Raw genomic sequence first — 20,396 nt, forward strand, 5'->3', positions numbered from 1 at the left:
GAGTAGCTAGGACTACAGGCACACTCCACCACTCTCGACTAATTTTTGTATTTTTTATAGAGATGGGGTTTTACCATGTTGCCCAGTCTAGTCTCGAACTCCTGGACTCAAGCAGTCCACCCACCTCAGCCTCCCAAGGTGTTGGTATTACAGGCGTGAGCCACCACACCCAGCCAGGACTCTTGATTTTAAAACTGGGATGGTCCTGGTCACACTGGGATGGCTTGGTCACCCTACTTTCATCTCTAATATGAGTATGTAGGGTGCCAAGTAATTTTAGGACAGGTGGGAGTGAGAAAAGTGGTTTATCACCAGCAAAAACTGAGTCATCCCAGTCACTCCTGGACAAACTTAGCCAAGTTCTCACGGATGAGTGTCCTTGGTTACTGAGTGGAAAGAAGGTAGAAATGATTCGCTGGTAGAAATGATTTGCTGCTTCTCATCCATGCTAAGGGAGAAACTGCTGAAAAAGTGGCCCCAGGCAGCGATTCAGTGGAGCCTTTTTGTGTTGTAGGCAGTGCTCAAAGTCCCTACAAAGAGCTCAGCAACACCCAGCGTTACAAAGGGTCTATCAACTCTCTTGGCCATTGGCGCTTTAACGCATCAAGATGATGTCCTCCTAGACCAATGCTCTCCATCAAGAAAGGAGGGACCTGAGTCCCAGAAAAGGGTGGGGACAAGCCAAGGTGCTGTGCCCACTTACCTCCCCCAGCAGAGCTCCTTCCTTTTGACATATAGAGGAGGATTAAGAAAGCCAATTCTGAACCAACAGGCTCCAGTTTGGATACTGGCATGCATTGAAAGAGAGTTGGCCAGGATTGACCAGGAGGGGTGGGGAGGTACCCCTGGTCAGCACAGCTGCTGGGGTCAGGGAGAGGCTGTTCTGGTCAAAGGGGAAAGCCCAGTGGTACTGACCAGCCCTGGGAAGCATGGCCTGGAACCTGCCTGCCTAGCACAGCTATCTTGATAAAAGCAACTGTCCCTTTCTTTCCCCAGAGAAATGCAAAGAGGCGCACACACACTTTTGATTTTACATTTGATTTTGGGAAATTCACTGGATCCCTGCAGCCCATCAGTTTTGGTTATAAAACCCTGAGCTAATCATTAATAGCCGTACATTACACAATCCATATATCCCAAGTACTTGGTGACTTTATTTGGCCCAATCAGTTGACCCAGTAACTCCATGAAGTAGGTGCTATAAAGACCGTGAACTATTCTTAGACCCGCTAATTTCCCATCATGAAGCATCATGCCAACTTTATGAGCAAAAACTTGGGAGTTGGGAAGCCTAGGTTCAAATCCTTACTATGCCACTTACCTACAGGATGATCTTGGGCGAGTTACTCAACCTGCCTTAGCCTCAGTTTCCCTATATTTGCTTGGCATACAGGGAAACTATAACAAATGCTCAATGAATGCTGTTCACTACTTTATTACTTCATGAGCCCAGCCAACCACCATAGTGGCTTGAAGGCAAAGATTCCACTAAAGGGTGACCTTCACCCACCCTTGAGTGGATGGCTACAAAAGGGATCCCAATGATCATCTAGTTTGAAGGTCAAGATGGGAAAGAATGAGCCAGCATCTCACGGCAGGTCAGATACAGAGCTGGGGGTAGGACCCAGGCTCTCAACCCCAGTCTAACAGATTCCACCCCTGCCCACTGGCTGTCTTCATGGATAAGCCATCCAACCTAGTATGAGAAAGGTTCTCAGCCTGCCTGTCTCCTCTCGCCAGTCATCCTGAGTCGTGGTTTCCAAAAAAAGTATCTCTTAAGAAGCTTTCAGAGGGGCTGAGACTTGAGAGAACTTTACTGTCTCAAACGTGGGGTTTTTAAAAATTTGTTTCTTTTTAGAATTAAGAACAAATCCTGAACTCCAGGAGTTCGATGGGCAAAGATATAAATAGTCTTGGCTATAGCTTGGCAATAAACATGTGGGAAAATGTGCAGTCTTGCCAGATAGTCCAGCATTGCAAATTGAAACAAGATACCCTTTTTTTGCTTATAAAATTTGCAGATTGCCATGAAAGTGATAACACTGAGCTCTGGCAAGGGCAAAGTGAGATGGGCACTCTCAGACATTACCGTGGGAGGGTAAATTGCTTTCAGGAGACAATTTAGCAAATTGTATTAAAGCCTTAAAAATCTCTCCTCAGAAAATCAGCAGAAATGCCAAAAAAGCTTTATGCACAAAACTGCTCATCTCAGAATTATTTGTAATAGTTGAAAAAACAGAGAAGCTATCTAATTGTCTAAAAATAAGAGAATGATTAAATAAACTCTAGGAGAGCCACTCCGTAGAGGATTCAAGAGCTATTTAAAACAATGTTTACAAAAATGTATAATGACATGGGGGAAATGCTTATACTCTTTAATTTTTAGAAATCAGAATATCGACTGGTATGTAGAGTACCATATAATCACATTACATTAAAACATCACTGCATACAAATGTGACATGAGAAAAAAATGTATCAAAGCATTAACATTTTCCAGGTGTTCTATGATGTGCACATATTATTTTTATAATTTAGTAAAACGTAGGTATGTATATGTTTTTTGGACCTCAAGCATATAATTGCACAGATCATAATGGGACATATTTTACTTTCATTCTTAAAAGTATGTACAGGTGGCCGGGTGCGGTGGCTCACGTCTGTAATCCTAGCATTTTGGGAGGCCGAGGCGGGCGGATCACCTGAGGTCGAGACTTTGAGAGCAGCCTGACCAACATGGAGAAACCCCGTCTCTACTAAAAATACAAAATTGACCAGGCACGTGCCTGCTATCCCAGCTACGTGGCAGGCTGAGGCAGGAGAATCGCTTGAACCCAGGAGGCGGAGGTTGCAGTGAGCCGAGATGGCACCATTGCACTCCAGCCTGGGCAACATGAGCAAAAACTCAATCTCAAAAAAAAAAAAAGTATGTACAGGCAGGGCTCGGTGGCTCACGCCTGCAATCCCAGCACTTTGGGAGGCTGAAGCAGGAGGATCACTTGAGCCCTGGAGTTCAAGACCAGCCTGGTCAACATAGTAAGACCTCGTCTCTACAAAAACAAAACAAAACAAAAATCAAAAAATGTAGGCAAGCATGGTGGTGCACACCTGTGCTCCCAGCTACTCAGGAGGCTGAGGTGGGAGTATCACTTGAGCTGAGAGCTGGAGGCTGCAAAGAGCTATGATCAAACCACTGCACTTCAGCCTGGGCAACAGAACGAGACCCTGTCTCTTAAAAAAAAATTAAAAGATTGTAAAGAAAAGAAAATAGGTACTAAGCTATGGAAACAATGTCAGCACTGCCAACCTTCCTCCCAGTCTGTTTCCTTTCTGCCCCCAGCCCTGCCAGAGCTGCCCCTGCCTTCCCTGTGCCCCCTGTTCTGGATGGAGTTCAAAGGTCACTGCTATCGATTCTTCCCTCTCAATAAGACCTGGGCTGAGGCCGACCTCTACTGTTCTGAGTTCTCTGTAGGCAGGAAGTCCGCCAAGCTGGCCTCCATCCACAGGTAAGTGGGATCCCCAGTCCCCCATAGTTCAACTAAGCACCCCCTTGGGAAATGGGGTGGAGAATGGTATTTCCAACTGGCATTTCTCTTTGGTAATTGAAACTATTTGAAAAAAATGGAGATGGAGTCTTGCTATGTTGCCCAGGCCACTCTTGAACTCCTGAGCTCAAGTGATTCTCCCCCTTAGACTCCCAAAGTACTGGGGTTATAGGCATAAGCCAAGTGCCTGGCCAATTGAAGCTACTTTTTATCCAACCCAATTTCTCATTGAAACCATCCTTGGCTATAGAAGGCAAAGCATTCGGCAGGGGTAGCAAATAGCATGCCAGAAGATCCACCTTTATAAGTGCCAGTCTTGTGCTGTCCTCTGCTCTGTATCCTGTGATACAACTGATACACTACATATATAAAGAATATGATGTAAGGAATATGAGAAATCATAACTGACACTTATTTGCTGCACGTTTCATGTACATCATGACATTAAAACTCCCTCAAACCATATTACATAGGTATCTTCATTTTACAGATTAGGAAGGGAGGCTCTGAAAAGGTAAGTAACTTGCTCACATGACACCGCTCTTAAGTGGGAGAAACCAGTTTTGAAAGCGTGGATTCAGATTCCATAGCCCACCCTCCAAGGCCTCCTTCCACATTCCTCTGTCTCCAAAGCCCCAGCTACAATGACCATCTCAGAGTTCTCCAATTTGGTCCAGCTCTTTTACTTCTCCATACTCTTGGGCATTATATTCCCCCTGCTGGGAATTCCATCCCTATCTTCTCCTCCAGGTAAATACCTCCTCAATCTTCAAGACAGCTCTGACAACATCTCTTCACTGAAGTTACTTCTGACCCCCTAATTACACTCATTACCCAGCTCTCCTGGCACACTCCCTTTATCACAGCTTTGCTACCTTTTTTGCATCTGACTTCCCTGCTGATTTGTGAGTTTTCTCAGGCCAGGTGTGATGTGTTCCATTGGCACCCAAGCTACCAATCACAATCTTATCTCTGTTCTTCAAGAATCTCAGAAACTACTTTAGAAAGGGGGTTGGTTTTTTATGTGTAGAGCCGCTGACTTTTGTTAAGAATAAGGAAAGGGGGCCAGGTGTGTTGGCTCATGCCTGTAATCCCAACACTTTGGGAGGCCGAGGCAGGCAGATCACCTGAGGTCAGGAGTTCGAGACCAGCCTGGCTAACATGGCGAAACCCCATCTCTACTAAAAATACAAAAATTAGCCAGGCGCAGTGGAGGGCACCTGTAATCCCAGCTACTCGGGAGGCTGGGGTAGGAGAATCGCTTGAACCCAGGAGGCAGAGGTTGCAGTGAGCTGAGATCACGCCACTATACTCCAGCCTGGGTGATAGAGTGAGATTCTGTCTCAAAAAAACAAATAAATAAATAATAAAAAAAAAAAAAGAAAGGGGTCGGGTGCAGTGTCTCATGCCTGTAATCCCAACCCTATGGGAGGCTAAGATGGGAGGATTGCTTGAGTCCAGAAGTTCAAGACCTGCACAGGCAACACAGCAAGACCCCATTGCTACAAAAAACAAAAAATTAGCCTGATGTGGTGATGCACACCTGTAGTCCCAGCTACTCGGTAGGCTAAGGTGGGAGGATCACTTGAGCCCGAGAGGTTGAGGCTGCAGTGAGCCATGTTCAGGCCACTGCACTCCAGTCTAGGTGACAGAGAGAGATCCTATCTCAAAAAAAAAAAAAAAAAAAAAAAAAAAAAATAGAGAAGGAGTATTTTATCTTAGTTTCCAAATGCATCTTGAATCCACTCATCTCTTCCTCCAACAGATGTATTGAACAACCAGTGTATTTTCAGTGGGGCTGAGAGATATATCGAGACAGTCAGGGTCCAACCAGGAAAACAAGAACCACTACAGGTGTCTAAAACAGGTAATATAGGCAAGTGATGGAAGCTCAGAACTGAAAAGGGAGTAGTGAGGCAAACTAGAGATACATAGGAGCAGAAAGCCAATTCCATGCCTGAGTTGGAGGACAGGCCAGTCCTATGGGAGTTGGAGCCATGGAGGAGAGGCAGCCCCTGCCAGAGACTCCCAAGCCGAGGGGGAAAGAAATACTCTGGTTTCTCCCTCCTACCCATCCACCAAAGACTCATAAGTGCCTCCCATTAACTGAAAGCCAGCTAACATGGAGCCCTATGAAAGGCATTCTTCAGGGATCAAATCTGCTATGAGAGCACAGCACAGTACAGGATTGGCACTTGTAAAGACAGAAGACATCAATTCTCAAAGAATTCCTGGCCTGTAGAGGAAAATGAGATATATTCAATAAAAAGCGAATGCAAAAGTGATTCCAAATCAAGGCTTTTCTCTAGACAGCCCTCATTGTACTTGCAACCTCAATTGCATCAGAAGGACCTTGAACATGGAGAACCAAACTAACCAGCCAGCCCCTGGGGGAACAGGAACTTTGGGCTACAAGCTGTCAAGGATTGGATAGAAAATAGTCATGGAAGCTTTCCTGGAAGTACTGGTCCTGGATCAGGATCTTGAAAGATTGGGAAGCGTAGGGAATGAGGGCAGCAGATGTTCAAAATGAAGAAAACTGTGGGGGACAGTGTGAGCATTGATTAAGGGCATTAGAGTCAGGCAGTTCTAGACTGTAGTCCCAGCTCCATCACTTCCTACCTGCACAATCTTGACCAAATCACTTAAACTCTAAGCCAAGAATTCTCAACTTGAAAATAGCAATAATCACACTGATCTTTATTTATTTATTTATTTAGACAGAGTCTTGCCCTGTTGCCAGGCTGGAGTGCAGTGGCGCGATCTCGGCTCACTGCAACCTCCGCCTCCTGGGTTCAAGTGATTCCCCTGCCTCAGCCTCCCGAGTAGCTGGGACTACAGGCGCATGACACCATGCCCAGGTTTTTTTTTTTGTATTTTTAGCAGAGACGGAGTTTCACCATATTGGCCAGGATGGTCTCGATCTCTTGACCTCGTGATCTGCCTCCCTCGGCCTCCTAAAGTGCTGGGATTATAGGCATGAGCCACTGCGCCCGGCCTCACACTGATCTTTTAAACTTGTGAGGCATTAAAAGAGATCATGCCTCTAAAGTTCTTATACAGCACTTGGATAACTCCATGCCCAGCGGTAGGAGTTATTATTATTATTAGTTATAATAAACTATAATTCTGCCTCAAGGAGGCCAGTTTTTTTTTTAACATTCCATATCAGTTCATGTTTCTGAGAGTGAGCAAGGCTTGTCTCACTCTTCCACTTTCCTTCCTCTTTTTCCTCTTTCCTTTCCTCCAAGAGTGTATGTTAAGTAACTCTCTGCAGTGACTGGCTGGAGCACTGTGTTAAGACAAATTCTGAGTGCCAGAATTCTAAGTGCTTCTAATCTGGAATTGATTGGCAATCAATTCCACTTCACTAACACAAAACTAAGGAGAGTAAATATGAGTGCTTGGATTTACTACTAATGCCTCAAGAAAAAAGAAATCTTCTAATGGTGGGTATTTTAGATAAGTTGGCAGCCTTCATAGAGCAGTCATTTGGAAGAAGCTGATGGGAGCAGATACACCTTATTGCAACATAAAGGGTACCTCAACATAGCCCTGTTTTGAAGTGAATTATTGAAGCTGATGGGAGCAGATACACGTTGTTGCAACACAAAAGGTACATCGACATGGCCATGTTTTGAAGCGAAGTATTAGGTCTATGGCTGATTATTATCATTCTGTATTGATTTCTTTGACATACTAAAGTTCACCTTTTAGTGCCATGTGGAAGCCAATAGTGGGAATCATTATTTTTGGTGGGATCTGTCATCTGGGCCTGTGAATGATTTGAGTGAAGTGTACCCACCATTTGTCCATTTGCTGTCACATCCCTTGCCCATTCTTCTAATCTCTACCAACAACCTGTTTCAGGCTCGTTGATATGGGCCCTGGATGAGCAGTTGTTTTGGCTTTCCTTCAGCGTCTTCAATGCAGCAGCTCCAAGTTTTGTGTCCAGACATGGCTACAACCTAAGGAGAAAGGGCAGTGCTAGAAACTTGGGTCTTCTCCACATACCTCCCTCCTTTCATCATGGAGAAAAATATTTCCAAGATGTCCCCACAAACATTGCCTTAAATCTAACTGGCCATGCTTGGTCATATGGCCAATGTTAGCTGCAAAGGGAGCTGGGAAAATAAAATTTGGCTTTTCTGGGTCATAATGAAGGCAATGGGGTAAGGGATTAGGAATGGCTATGGGATAGACAACCAGTAGTATCTGCCCCAGTGCCTGGTTGTTGTAAGAATGAAATGAGTTCATGCGCTTAAGACACTCAGCACAGTACCTGGCATGAAGTCAATGCTCAAGAAACATTTTAATGATAGGATGAAAATAATTGTGCTCATTTCTCTACCTCTCTGTTTATCAGTCTATCTATTCATCTATCCATCCGTGTATTCATTCATCCACCCATTCAACCACCTATCCACCTACCCATTCATCCATTTGTCTATCCACTCATCCATCCATTCATTCATCAATCTATCCATCCATCTCTACTTCTTTGTTGTTTTTGGCAGTGGACTGTCACCAGGGTCCTCCACTGATTCCTTTTGTTGGGTGAATTATTTGATAAGCTCTTTGAAATAGAGGATAAGAATCCCCCCAAAAGACACCCATGACTTCTAAGGATGGTGGGCTGTTAACTGAGGGACTTTGTTTTGCTAAGTGGGCAATGCAAGTTGAAGCCTAGAGCTGAGTTTCCCAGGAAAACAGAGATTTTGGAGATGGTATGTGAAAAAAGACTAGGAGAGAAGGGGATATATTATAAATGGGCAGTTTAAGGAGGGCCTCTGAGAGAGAACAGAAATGACTAGTGGAAATTTTCATTTATTTATGTGATGTATGCAATGCAATGTAAACTCCTTTCATTGTCTCTTCATCATATCTTCAATATAATCCACCTCATTTGCTAGTGTTTTTGAGATGGATTTAAATTTTTAGGGATGAGTAGCAGTACTGAGTCCTTCTTTGAACTGGCATAGGTCAAATCCAGAGATGTCCATGTAGGACCGGCCACATATGGGTGACTTAATGAAAAATGGAGGCCGAATTGGATCATATCCTCTATTTACTTTGGTCCAGGAAGGTAAATATGGATTGCTTTCAATTTTTGACTCCATCCTACGAAAAGAGGCCATGAGGAATCAGCTACTATGTTTCTTAAATTCGCAGCTGGGAGGAGAATGTCTTTGTGTACGACCTCGTGAACAGCTGTGTTCCCGGCATCCCAGCTGACGTCTGGACAGGCCTTCATGATCACAGACAGGTGAGAAAGCAATGGCCATTGGGCCCCCTTGGAAGCTCCAGCCAGGATTCTATTTTGATTTAATAAGCTTTTCACATCAGTGCCAGGTCACGGCTATGCACACAGCATATAGAGAGAAATCAGACACCAAGATGTCACAGTTAGAGCATGACCAATTTGTGAAAGACATTTAATGATGTCCTACTAAATGATGGGAACAGATAGCATGGTCAGAGAAAACCTGTTTGGCTTGGGTTCTCTTAAAAAAAAAAAAAAAAAAGACACTAGGCCGGGTGTGGTGGCTCATGCCTATAATCCCAGCACTTTGGGAGGCTGAGGCTGGTGGATCACGAGGTCAGGAGTTCGAGACCAGCCTGGCCAGCATGGTGAAACCTTGTCTCTACTAAAAATACAAAAATTAGCTGGGCGCTGTGGTGGGCTCCTGTAATCCTAGCTACTCAGGAGGCTGAGGCAGGAGAATTGCTTGAACCCGGGAGGCGGAGGTTGCAGTGAGCGGAGATCATGCCACTGCACTCCAGCCTGGGTGACAGAGCAAGACTCCAACTTTAAAAAAGAAAAGAAGACACTAAAACATGATTAGATGTGCAAGAGATGTTGGAGGGGAAATATTTGTGAACGAAAAAGAGGAAGGAGGCATAAGTAGGCAGGGAAGGACTTCAGACAACACCATGGGTCTAAGACACGTGAAAGAAGATCAGAGAGGAAGGACTGGGTAGGGAGAGCCTCAGATCACAGCACAGTGCTGAGAAAGTCTTGGCTAGGCCAATGGGGAGTCCCCAAGGAAAGATGCCCAAGACTGGAATCCTGCACTGGGCAGAATCCTGCACCAGCACCAGCACCATTACCCCTGACATGCTGAGTCACTGGCTAGGAACAGCCTGGAGGAAGCATTGTCTCACTGTGAATGCAATGGCAGCTCCAAAGAGGCAGAGGCATGTCCTTATCACAGGCAAGGCAGTGAATCCAAGGCGGCAGGAGACCTGGGGCTGTCCATCAACTCTGCTTTCTTCTGGTCCTCCTGAAGGCGATCTGGGTAATGTACTTCTGTGGCTGCCACAGCCCTCCTTAGTAAGAGATATTTAAGTTAGTGTCTAATGGGTAAATAGGAGTTAGCCAGAGACAGCATATTCCAGGTAGAGGGAACAGCATGGGTCAACATCCTAAGGAAGAGGAGGTCCTGGCACATTCAAGGAAGTTAATTAAGGAAGACCATTGTGATTAGAGCGCAGAGTGGGGTAGGGGTGGGTGTATAATAAGGCTGAAGAGGATAGCTTGGACCAGATCTCTGCAATGTCACAGCAAACTCCACCTGGAGATTTTTGTCCTCAAATTTTTCCTGGGCAAACCACATACTGAGTCTCTATGTTGTATGTATGCTTCTTGCCTTGCTCAGGGCACTATAGGGAATAAGGTTCCAGTGCCAGCTCCTTCTCTGCCACTTACTGGCTGGTAGGTGACTTTGTGCAAATTTTAAAAACCTCTCTGAGCCTCAGTTTTTGTGTCTGTAAAATGGGGATGAAAATAACAGTGCCTTGTGAAAAGAAAAATAAGTGAGCTAATGCATGTAAAGAGCTTAGCGTGGTGCTTAGCATATTATAGGAACTCATTAAGGATGATGAAAATTGCTCTTAAAGTAGCAGAAGTAACAGTGTAGTCAGACCTGAGTTTTTTTGTTTTTTTTGCTGTTTTTTTTTTTTGTGTTTGTTTTTTTGAGATGGAATCTCGCTCTGTCGCCCAGGCTGGAGTGCAGTGGCGCAATCTTGGCTCGCTGCAACCTCCACCTCCTGGGTTCCTGCCATTCTCCCGCCTCAGCCTCCCAAGTAGCTGGGAATTACAGGAAGCCGCCACCATGCCCAGCTAATTTTTTGTAGTTTTAGTAGAGACTGGGTTTCACCGTGTTAGCCAGGATGGTCTCGATATCCTGACCTCATGATCCACCCGCCTCAGCCTCCCAAAGTTTTGGGATTACAGGCGTGAGCCACCGCGCCCGGCCTATTTTTTTTTTTTCCTTGAGACAGGGTCTTGCTCTGTTGCTCAGGCTGGAGAGCAGTGGTGCAATCACAGCTCACCGCAACCTTGAACTCCTGGGCTCAAGCAATCCTCCCAACCTAGGCTCCATAGTAGCTAGTACTATAGGCAGGCACCACCACACCTGGATTGTTTTTTAATTTTTGGTAGAGACAGGGTCCCACTATGTTGCCCAGGATTGTCTCCAACTTCTGGCTCCAAGTGATCCTCCCACCTCAGCCTCACAAAGCGCTGGGATTACAGGCATGAGCCACCATGCCTGGTGATTTTTTTAAATCAATAGACTTCAACTGGCAAGAACACATAGAGAAGTTATAATTTTAAAAACACTAAAATGTCCATTTATAATAGCAACTCTAAAATTGGATTATAATTACATTAAATCAGAGTTAAAGAAACTTGTATTGAAAGACCTAATAATAATAATAATAATAAATACAAGAAAATGCCTTTTCTTCTTCTTTTCAGAGCTGGGCACCATGTGTCAGGCATTGTACTAAGTCCTTCACATGCTTTAATTTGTTCAACACTCACAACAACTCTCTAAAGGACACATTAACTCCACCACACAGTTGTGGAAACTGGGGCTCAGAGAGGTTAAGTAACTTGCCCAGGTTGCAGAGCTAGGCAGTGGGTGAACATGGGACCTCAAGCTCTGGTCTCTCTCTCAGAAGTAGCATGCTATTCCCATTACATGACGTGGGCTCCATAATTATCAGTGCTTTGGGGGTACTTTTCTTAAAACTTAAATAAATGGAGAAATGGCTCCTGTTCCTGGACAAGTTGTAAAGATGTAGTTTTTTCCACAGTTAATTTGCACATTTATTGCAACACCAATCAAATTCCCAACAGGACTTTCCTTGCAATTGGACAGAGTAGTTCCACCCTAGGCGAGAAAAACATGGACTATTTAGACAAAAAGAAAACAGATGGAAAGTGACTCCCATCCACTGGCAAAGTGTAGTAGTTAGGGGTCTTGGGTACTTGACTCAGATAGACCTGGATTTGATTCCCAGCACTAATGCTTTATTTGCTGTATGAATTTGGGTAGACCAATCTGAGTCTCGGTTTTCTTACCTGTAAAATGGGGCTGATGACGCCTGCTTTTCAGAATGGTGAGGATGAAATGAGTAAAGTGCCTGGCATGGCACATAATAAGCCCTCAACAAATGGCAGCTAGTAATAGTAGTAATAATAGCAGTCAGATTGGTAGCAGTAGTATCAGATAGCAGCAGCCTCAATGAGGACATCTGTGCAGAGGTGTTAGAAATTAAGTTGCTAAGATGTCTGAGCTGGAGCTGCCTGGCTCAAATGCCTGATCTTCTTCTCCTTGGCTTGCTTCTTTGTCTCTTTGGGTGGAACCCTCCCAGGAAGGGCAGTTTGAATGGACTGACGGCTCATCCTATGACTACAGCTACTGGGATGGCAGCCAGCCAGATGATGGCGTCCACGCGGACCCAGAAGAAGAGGACTGCGTGCAGATATGGTACAGGCCTACCAGTGGTGGGTACCCCTGGAACCAAGGCTCTTGCAGGAGCGCCCAGGAGGTGTCACAGGTGGGGAGGGCGGAGAAGGGCCTTGGGGGAAGAGGAGCACCTGATGGCCTGAGACTGGCAAATTGTTCAGCACCTTGGAGAGCGGTGGAGGTCACTAGGGTGTTGGGGGCATGGCCATTCGCCACAATGGATATGCTTTAAACAACATTAAATGGGGTTTGGTTGACACATAAACTCCAACTTGAATGAAAAGATGTTATAAATAGAAGCATGGGGGGAATAAAGACTTGTATAGAGAGTAGTCAAGGGGTGATGCTTCCATGTCAGCTCAACAACACATCAAAGTGCAAGCCCCTTCCACAGACTCATGCTCCTGAAGCAAGCCACATGTGTGGTGGCATGAGGGTGTGGGTAGTGAGAAGAGTATAGACTTGAATTCAAATTCTGGCCCTGTTTCTTTCTAGTTCTTTGTCATTGCAGAGAATTACTTATCCTCTCTGAGATTCTGTTTCTTCTTCTATAAAATGGGCTTAATAATTTGTCCTACCTACAAGACTGCTGTGAGGATTAAAGGAGGCACAGTTGATATATCACCGTGGCAAGAGCATGGACTCGGGAGTTGACTGCCCTTGTGTGAACCCCCGCTCCATCCTTAATGTGTAGCCCAAAGAGAATGCCTTAACCTCTTGGTGCCTCAGATTCTTCGTCTTCAAAATGTGGCTAATGATACTTAACTCACAGGTTAATGTGAATAAAAAAAGAAGATAGTGTTCATAGAATAGCTGCCATGCTCAGTATTCAGTATTAGCAATCACCAGCATCATCATGAATCATCACTTTCACACCAATCTTAAGAAATAGAAACAATATTCCCACTTTGCTGATGAGGAAAACGAGGCTCAGAGAAGTTCAGCAACTTGTTCAAGGTCACACAGCAAGCTAAGTAGTGGAGCTGGGTTTCAAATCTAGATCTACAGAACTCCAGACCCAGACACTTAATTGTTATTCCCTCTTTGCTCTTTTTTCTTTTCCGAATTAGGGGAGGGAGGTAGAGAACAGCTTATTTTCCTGGGAGCCCTCCTGGAGCCCTGGGTAGCCAGAGTTGGGCCAAGCCTCTGGCTGAAGTTCATCCTCCCATCCAAGGTGACAAGCCAGGATCAGCTTTATGCAAGAGTAAGGCTGGACAGCAGGCTTGTCAAGTATCAGCAAGAAAGGGCTGCCAGCATAGACACAAGGCCTATTGGAGATGGCTTTTACTTCAGAGGAGTGGTGGGGTTACTTTTATCTTGGCGGATGGATTTTCATCCAGATTCTCTGCTTCTTTCCATCACAGCTCTGAGGTCATGGAATGATAACACCTGCAGCCGGAAGTTCCCCTTTGTCTGCAAAATCCCATCTCTGACCATTCATTGATCCTGTCTTGTCCTACTGGTGTGAGCTCAACTCTAGTATCATCTTGTAGCTGTACCCAGTGTAGAATTGACATTGAATACATGTAAAACATACATAGGAAGTAAATCTCTTGGACAGAGATTTTAAACAAGCAGATCTTAATTATACAGGGTGGTCACTTGGCCAAGTGTCAGGAAAGCCAGCTCAAATTGGCTTAATTTTTTAAAGTGTTTTTTTTTTTAATTGACCCAAATAACAAAAATCCAGGGGTTGTTCTGATTCAGAGTTGAATCTCACTGGCCTGGCTTGGGTCACATGCCCATCCCTGAAGCAATCACTTTGGCATATGCTAAGTGGCTAGCTCCTGCTTAGCTGTACATCTTTGGACAAAATGGGATGGAAGTCACATTATCAGAGGGGCTGGGAGTGGGGGAAAATGGGGGGGGGGTGTTGGTCAAAGGATACAAACTTTTGGAATTAAGATTAATAAGTTTGGGAGGCTTAATGTACAGCATGGTGACTATAGTTAATAATAATGTATTGTATTCCTGAAATTTGCTACGAGAGTAATTTTTTTTTTTGAGACAGAGTCTCACTCTGTTGCCCAGGCTGAAGTGCAGTGATGCAATCACAGCTCACTGCAGCCTCAACCTCCTGGGCTCAGGTGATCCTCCCATCTCCAGTCCCCAGAGTAGGTGGGACTACAGGACGCTACAGGCGCATGCCACCACATCTGGCTAACTTTTGTATTTTTTTTTTTTAAATAGAGATGAGGTTTCATCATGTCATCCAAGCTGGTTTCGAACTCCTGGGCTCAAGGGATCCACCCACCTCAGCCTCCCAAAGTACTGGGATTACAGGCATGAGCCACTGCGCCTAGCCAAGAATACATCTTAAATATTCCCGTCAACACATGGGCTCAAAGATGAGGCTGGTTCTTCAAAGGAAAACAAAAAGATTACCAAACTCATAAATTGCTGGTGGGAATGTAAAATAGTGAAGCCACTGTGGAAAAGTTTGGCAGTTCCTCAAAAAGTTAAACATAGAATTACATCTAAGCCAGCAATTCCACTCCTAGATCTTGACCTAAGAGAATCGGAAACAGGTATTTAAATATAAGTGGTCGGCCAGGTGTAGTGGCTCATGCCTGTAATCCCAGCACTTTGGGAAGCTGAGGAGAGAGGATCACTTGAGCCCAGGAGTTGAAGATCAGCCTGGGCAACATAGTAAGACCCCATCTCCATAAGAAAATTTTTTTAATTAGCCAAGCATGGTGATGCACATCTGTAGTCCCAGCTGTTTGGGAGGCTGAGATGGGAAGATCACTTGAGCCCAGGATATCAAGGCTGCAATGGACCATGATTGTGCTTCTGCACTCCAGCCTGGGTGACAGAGGAAGACCCTGTCTCAAAAAACAAAAACAAAAAAATATGATCACAGCAGCATTATTGATAAAAACCACACAAAAAAATGAAGACAACCCAAGTGTTCACCAACAGATGAATGACTAAACAAATGTGGTCTATTCATAGGGTGGAATATTATTCAAGCATAAAAAGAAATGAAGTAACGATAGATACTACAACCTGAATGAACCTGAAAAACATTATGCTGCCAGTCACAAAAGGCCACATGTTGTATGATTCCATATATATGAAATATCCAGAATAGGCAAGTCTATAGAGATGGAAAGTGGATTAGTGGTTGCCAGGGGATGTGTGGAGGGGGAATAGAAAGTGAGTGCTAATAGGTATGGGATTACTTTGTCAGGTGACAAAAATTATCTGCAATTAGATAGTGGTAATGGCTGCACAATATTGTAAATGTACAAGAAGCCACTGAACTGTACATTTTAAAATAATAGTTAAAATGATAAATTTTACATTATATGAATTTTTTATTTTTATTTTTTGGAGACAGGGTCTCACTCTGTTGCCCAGTCTAGAGTGCAGTGATGCAATCACCTATCACTGCAGCCTCGACCTCTCAAGCTCAAGTGATCCTCCTGCCTCAGCCTCCCAAGTAGCTGGGACTACAAGAGCGCACCACCTCTCCCAGCTAGGTTTTTTTTTTTTTTTGTAGAGACAGGGTTTCCCCACATTGCCCAAGCTGGTGTCAAACTCCTGAGCTCAAGTGATCTGCCTGCCTCAGCCTCCCAAAGTGCTAGGACTACAGGCGTGAGCCACTATGCCTGGCCCATTAAATGACGTTTACCTCAATTTTTAAAAATGTTACCAGAAGAAAGAATGCATGCCGGGCAGGAAAAGCAATAGATATTTATTAGCAGAAAGAACATTGAACAGAGAGGCAGGAGGCCTCAGTTCCATTTCCAATTCTGTGAGCCTTGTTTCTGCTTTGGTATGGACTGGGGTTGGGGGGAACCTGAAAATCTGGGCCCTCCAGTACCAACAAGGAAGCACAGAGAGATTAAAATGCACACAAAAAAATCAATTGGCATTTGGTAAATTGTGCGGCTTCTCAGATTTTTGCAGGAATATTCTTCTGAAAAGGATGTTAAAATGGGACTTTCCTATTGCTTCAGAATTGGTCCTGGGACCTACAACTGAAAGCAACAGGTACTAATTACCTCTCATTCTGAAGAGAGCAACGAACACATGGGACCATTCAACTACCCTTAGAGCTTATATAATGGTTTGCAGACCTGGCCTTACTACAATCAACCACATGAGTAGAGAAAGACAAACACTGAGATCGTTGGCCTTGTGGGGAGCATAGCGCCCACAGTTGAAAGGGTTTTTACCTTTTCTTCCTTTGAAAGTAGGAGGGGTTGCTTTCTCTCCATCTACAGTGTCAAATGAGCAGAGCTTTAGGAAATTGCTTGTAGAGATTGGAGTGCCCATAAGAAAGATGCACTGGCTTCTCACTTCCCAACAGAATGCTGGCTATGCTGTTAAAAATTCTGCCCTCCCCAGTACTACACTGGAGAGGAGCTGGGTCAGAGACTTCTCAAGAATGCTTAATGCACCCAGACATGGTGGCTCGTGCCTGTACTCCCAACACTTTGGGAGGCCAACATAGGAGGATCACTTGAACCCAGGAGTACCAGATCATTCTAAGCAATATAGTAACACCCCACCTCTAAAAAGAAAATAAAAATTAGCGAGGTGTGATGGCATACACCTGTAGTCCCAGCTACTCTAGAGGCTGAGGTGGGAGGATTGCTTTACCCCAGGAGGTTGAGGCTACAGTGAGCTGTGATCATGCCACTGCATTCTAGCCCAGGTGACAGAGTGAGATCCTATCTCATTAAAAAAAAAAAAAAAAGATGCTTTAAACATTTATCCTGCGAATTTAGGAGGGTAAGGAGGAAAACTTTTCCTCTATCCTCTCATGTTCCTTTCTGGAGGCCTGTGAATCAAACTGTTAAAAGACAGATTAACAGAAGAAAAGGTATAAGAGTTGTATAGATGTTTTTACGTGGAGAGGGACTTTATAGAAAAGAAGTGAAAACCCAAAGAGGTGGTTAGACTTGGGGGCTTATCTACCATTTTAACAAAGGGGGATAAGTTGTGGAGAAGTGACTAGACAAAGGAAAAGAGGGTTGGCTTTCTAGAGGCAGCAAATTGTGGGAAGGTGACTAGGCAATGGATGGTAGATAAAGATTGTTTAGTAAGGTTTGTTATGTAGACTCAAGTGATGTCCAGGGTCATTCACCTCTTCCTGATACAGGAGAGGGGACCACCTTTACAATGGAAATTTATGTTACATTTACAAAGGGAAATTTATGCTCTGCTTTTAGGCAAATGTGGAGTCCTAATTAGGGAAAATGAGTCAGGCTGCTGGGACCAAGGGAAAGCAAAAAGAGAAAGCTGATTAGCTATAAGTCTGCCTTTCTTCATGGTCCAGGACACAGAGCCTTCCTGCACAAAAAGCTCACAATCTTCATGCACCCAGCACTCACCAGACACCTGCAAGTTAGCTCACTTCAACCCTGGCATTATCAGTGCTGCCCGTAGCATTCTTCAGCATAAGCACCATTCTATAACATCCCCAGCAAGCCTTTGTTTCCTTGCAGACAGCCCCTTCTCTGCTGTGCTGCCCGTTGCAACCTTGCAACATACTTTCATAGTTTCTCTAATAAATCTGCCTTTCTTTACCTACAACTTCTTGGTAAATTCTTCTTATCTCTGCACCACTGGCCCCAGATAGTTGCCGATCACCCATGACAGCAACAGGGGGAGGACAGAGAGCTCATCATTTGTCTGCCATTTATTTTTATTTTTTATAGAGATAAGGTCTCACTATGTTGCTCAGGCTGTTCTCAAACTTCCAGCCTCAAGCAATTCTCTTGCCTCGGCTTCACGAAGTGCTGGGATTACAGGTGTGAGCCACTGCACCTGGCCTTGTATTTCTTAATTGTCTTTAACTCAAAACAGTCCTGATGCCAAAGTGGCGAATTTTGGGATATCATATTCTGATCCCTCTTAGGGGCATCCATGAACAGATTCTGATGCCTACTGGGACCCCAAGTTAGGAAGCTTCTTGTAATTTCCCAAAGCAGAGAGGGGAAAGAGGCAGTGGCAAGTGGGCCTGGAAAGGAAAGGATGGACACATGAGCCTGGATGGTTCAGAAAAGGACTTTAGTGGCACCCCTTGGCTCCACGAGAAGCAGCACAGAGGTTAGAGTTGCTGCTCTGTGCCTCAGCTGCCCCTTCTGTAAAATGAGGACAGTAAGTATGTACCTCATCAAGGTCAGAATTCAATGAAATAATATATGCGGAGGCTTTGAACAATGCCTGCACATCGCGCTATGTAAGTTAGGTATTATTCTTACTGTATTTGTTGGCAAGTGCTATAAAAATGCCATGGAACAAGCCACCCCAAAACTCAGTGGCTTAAAACAACCATTGTTTATTATAACATACACATGTCTGTGGGTCAGCTGGCCTATGCTGGGCTTTGCTGGACAGCTCTGTGACTCACTGCAAATCTCAAAGATAGCCAGGGTGCCTCTGCTTCACCATGTGTCGGGAGTGCCAACCTCGGTCTTGGGCTGGCATTACAAACTGCCTTAATTAGAAGGTTAACTGCCTTTGAAGTTCAGCACTCTGAGTTCTGAGTTTGTGTTGTGCCAGACTCCTGTTGACTCCAACAGGGACGGCACCATGTCTGAAAGGCCAAAGAAGAGACCCAGAGCCAGTGAAGGAGGCATAGCATTTATTGGGATTTATGTACAGGGCGGTCTGGAAGTGTCAAACTGAACAGGAAAAACACTATCACCATCCTTGAAGGGGGATCTGGGTGGCGCATCTCCATGTTACCACATCTGGAATCAAAAAGGCATGGATTCAAATCCCCCATTGACACTTATTGTGTGAGCTCATGGAAGTGGCTTAACCTCTCTGAGTTTTGGTTTCCTCTGTAAAATGGAGACACAGTCCCTTCCAGCCCTGACTGTGATTTATCTGGCAGCTTTGGGGCCTGAGGAACTCTGCATAGGTGACTTTTTCAGAAAACTAAAATTTACTCCTTGAGCATCACAAGTATCTCTATTTTTCCATTTTGGATGGAAATCTTTCTAAACCATGTTACGCATCTCCCTGCTTCCTTAAACAGAAGATCCTCAAGGAGATTCACCTTTTCTTGATTCAGGGTAATATGCGCTGCATCTGCTTCAGGCATTTTTGTCTTCTGTCATATCTGGGTGCCACTGTGCCAGTCTCTGACAGCCCGCAGGACTCACAGCCTTTCCTAGATTGTTGCTTCTGGGATGCTGTGGGCAGGGAAGCCAGGCAACCAAGCCTGAGAACAACCCCAGGCAGAGAGAGAGAGAAGGAGGAGGAGAGGGGAAGGAGGAGGAGGGAGAAGAAGGGAGAGGAAGGAGGAGGAGATGATTGGAGGGGGAGGAGGAGAGGGGAAGGAGGAGGAGGGGGAAGAAGAGAGAGGAAGGAGGAGGGGGTGGGTGGAGGGGGAGGAGGAGGGAAAGGGGAAAGGGGAGGAGGGAAAGGAGGGAAGGGAGGAGGGGGAGTGGGGGTAGAGAGAAAAAACAGATGATAGGTGACAGATTAATAATAAATAACAGATAAATGATGGATGGATGGATGGATAAATGAACATGACAGATATTGTTAGAGATAGATGATAGGTAGATAATAGCCTATGATATGGTAGCCATGTATCTATCTATCTGTCTATATATCATATCTATATGATAGTCCTTGGATAGTCATATATGGAAAGGTAATAGATAGTCTCTCCCTTAGGGAAGATAGAGAGACAGACAGATAGATGGATAGGCAGGTGCTCATGACTATAAATATATGTCACCTATACAATCATTGTTAACAAAACATAGGACCATATTGTGTGGATGCATCAAAGTATTTAACTATTCTTGTTAGCTATTTAGATTGCATCTAATTTTTCACTGTTACAAATAACACAGCGATAGGCATCTCTGTACACATGTTTAATTATATTCTTGGGGATATATTCCTAGAAGTGGCATTGGTAGTTCAAAATGTATGCACATTTTAAAGATAGAATTACTTTTTATTATACAAAATAATGCAGGTGGCTTTTGGAGGCAGTGAATATGTTTATCAGTGTGATTGTGGTAATGGCATCACAGGTGTATGTATGTGTCCAAACTCATCAAATTGTATGCCTTAAACACTTGCAGTTTTTAAAATATACAATTATACCTCG

General features: G+C 44.5%; 1 protein-coding gene across 2 annotated transcripts in view; it reads left to right on the forward strand.

The window, feature by feature from the left end:
* CLEC19A (C-type lectin domain containing 19A) overlaps positions 1-20,396 on the forward strand; it is a 36,972-nt gene that overhangs the window by 9,541 nt on the left and 7,035 nt on the right. Inside the window, exons 2-5 of one of the 2 annotated variants that reach the window (XM_001153219.5) lie at positions 3,341-3,506; positions 8,718-8,811; positions 12,210-12,342; positions 13,669-14,057. In XM_001153219.5, coding sequence (XP_001153219.2) covers positions 3,341-3,506; positions 8,718-8,811; positions 12,210-12,342; positions 13,669-13,748 — 473 coding nt within the window. In that variant the 3' untranslated portion in view covers positions 13,749-14,057. Of the gene's footprint in view, positions 1-3,320; positions 3,507-8,717; positions 8,812-12,209; positions 12,343-13,668; positions 14,058-20,396 lie in introns of those variants that run through there. The other variant, XM_063797688.1, reaches the window with a different exon arrangement.

Source organism: Pan troglodytes, chromosome 18 (assembly GCF_028858775.2).
Source record: "Pan troglodytes isolate AG18354 chromosome 18, NHGRI_mPanTro3-v2.0_pri, whole genome shotgun sequence".
Taxonomy (NCBI): domain Eukaryota; kingdom Metazoa; phylum Chordata; class Mammalia; order Primates; family Hominidae; genus Pan; species Pan troglodytes.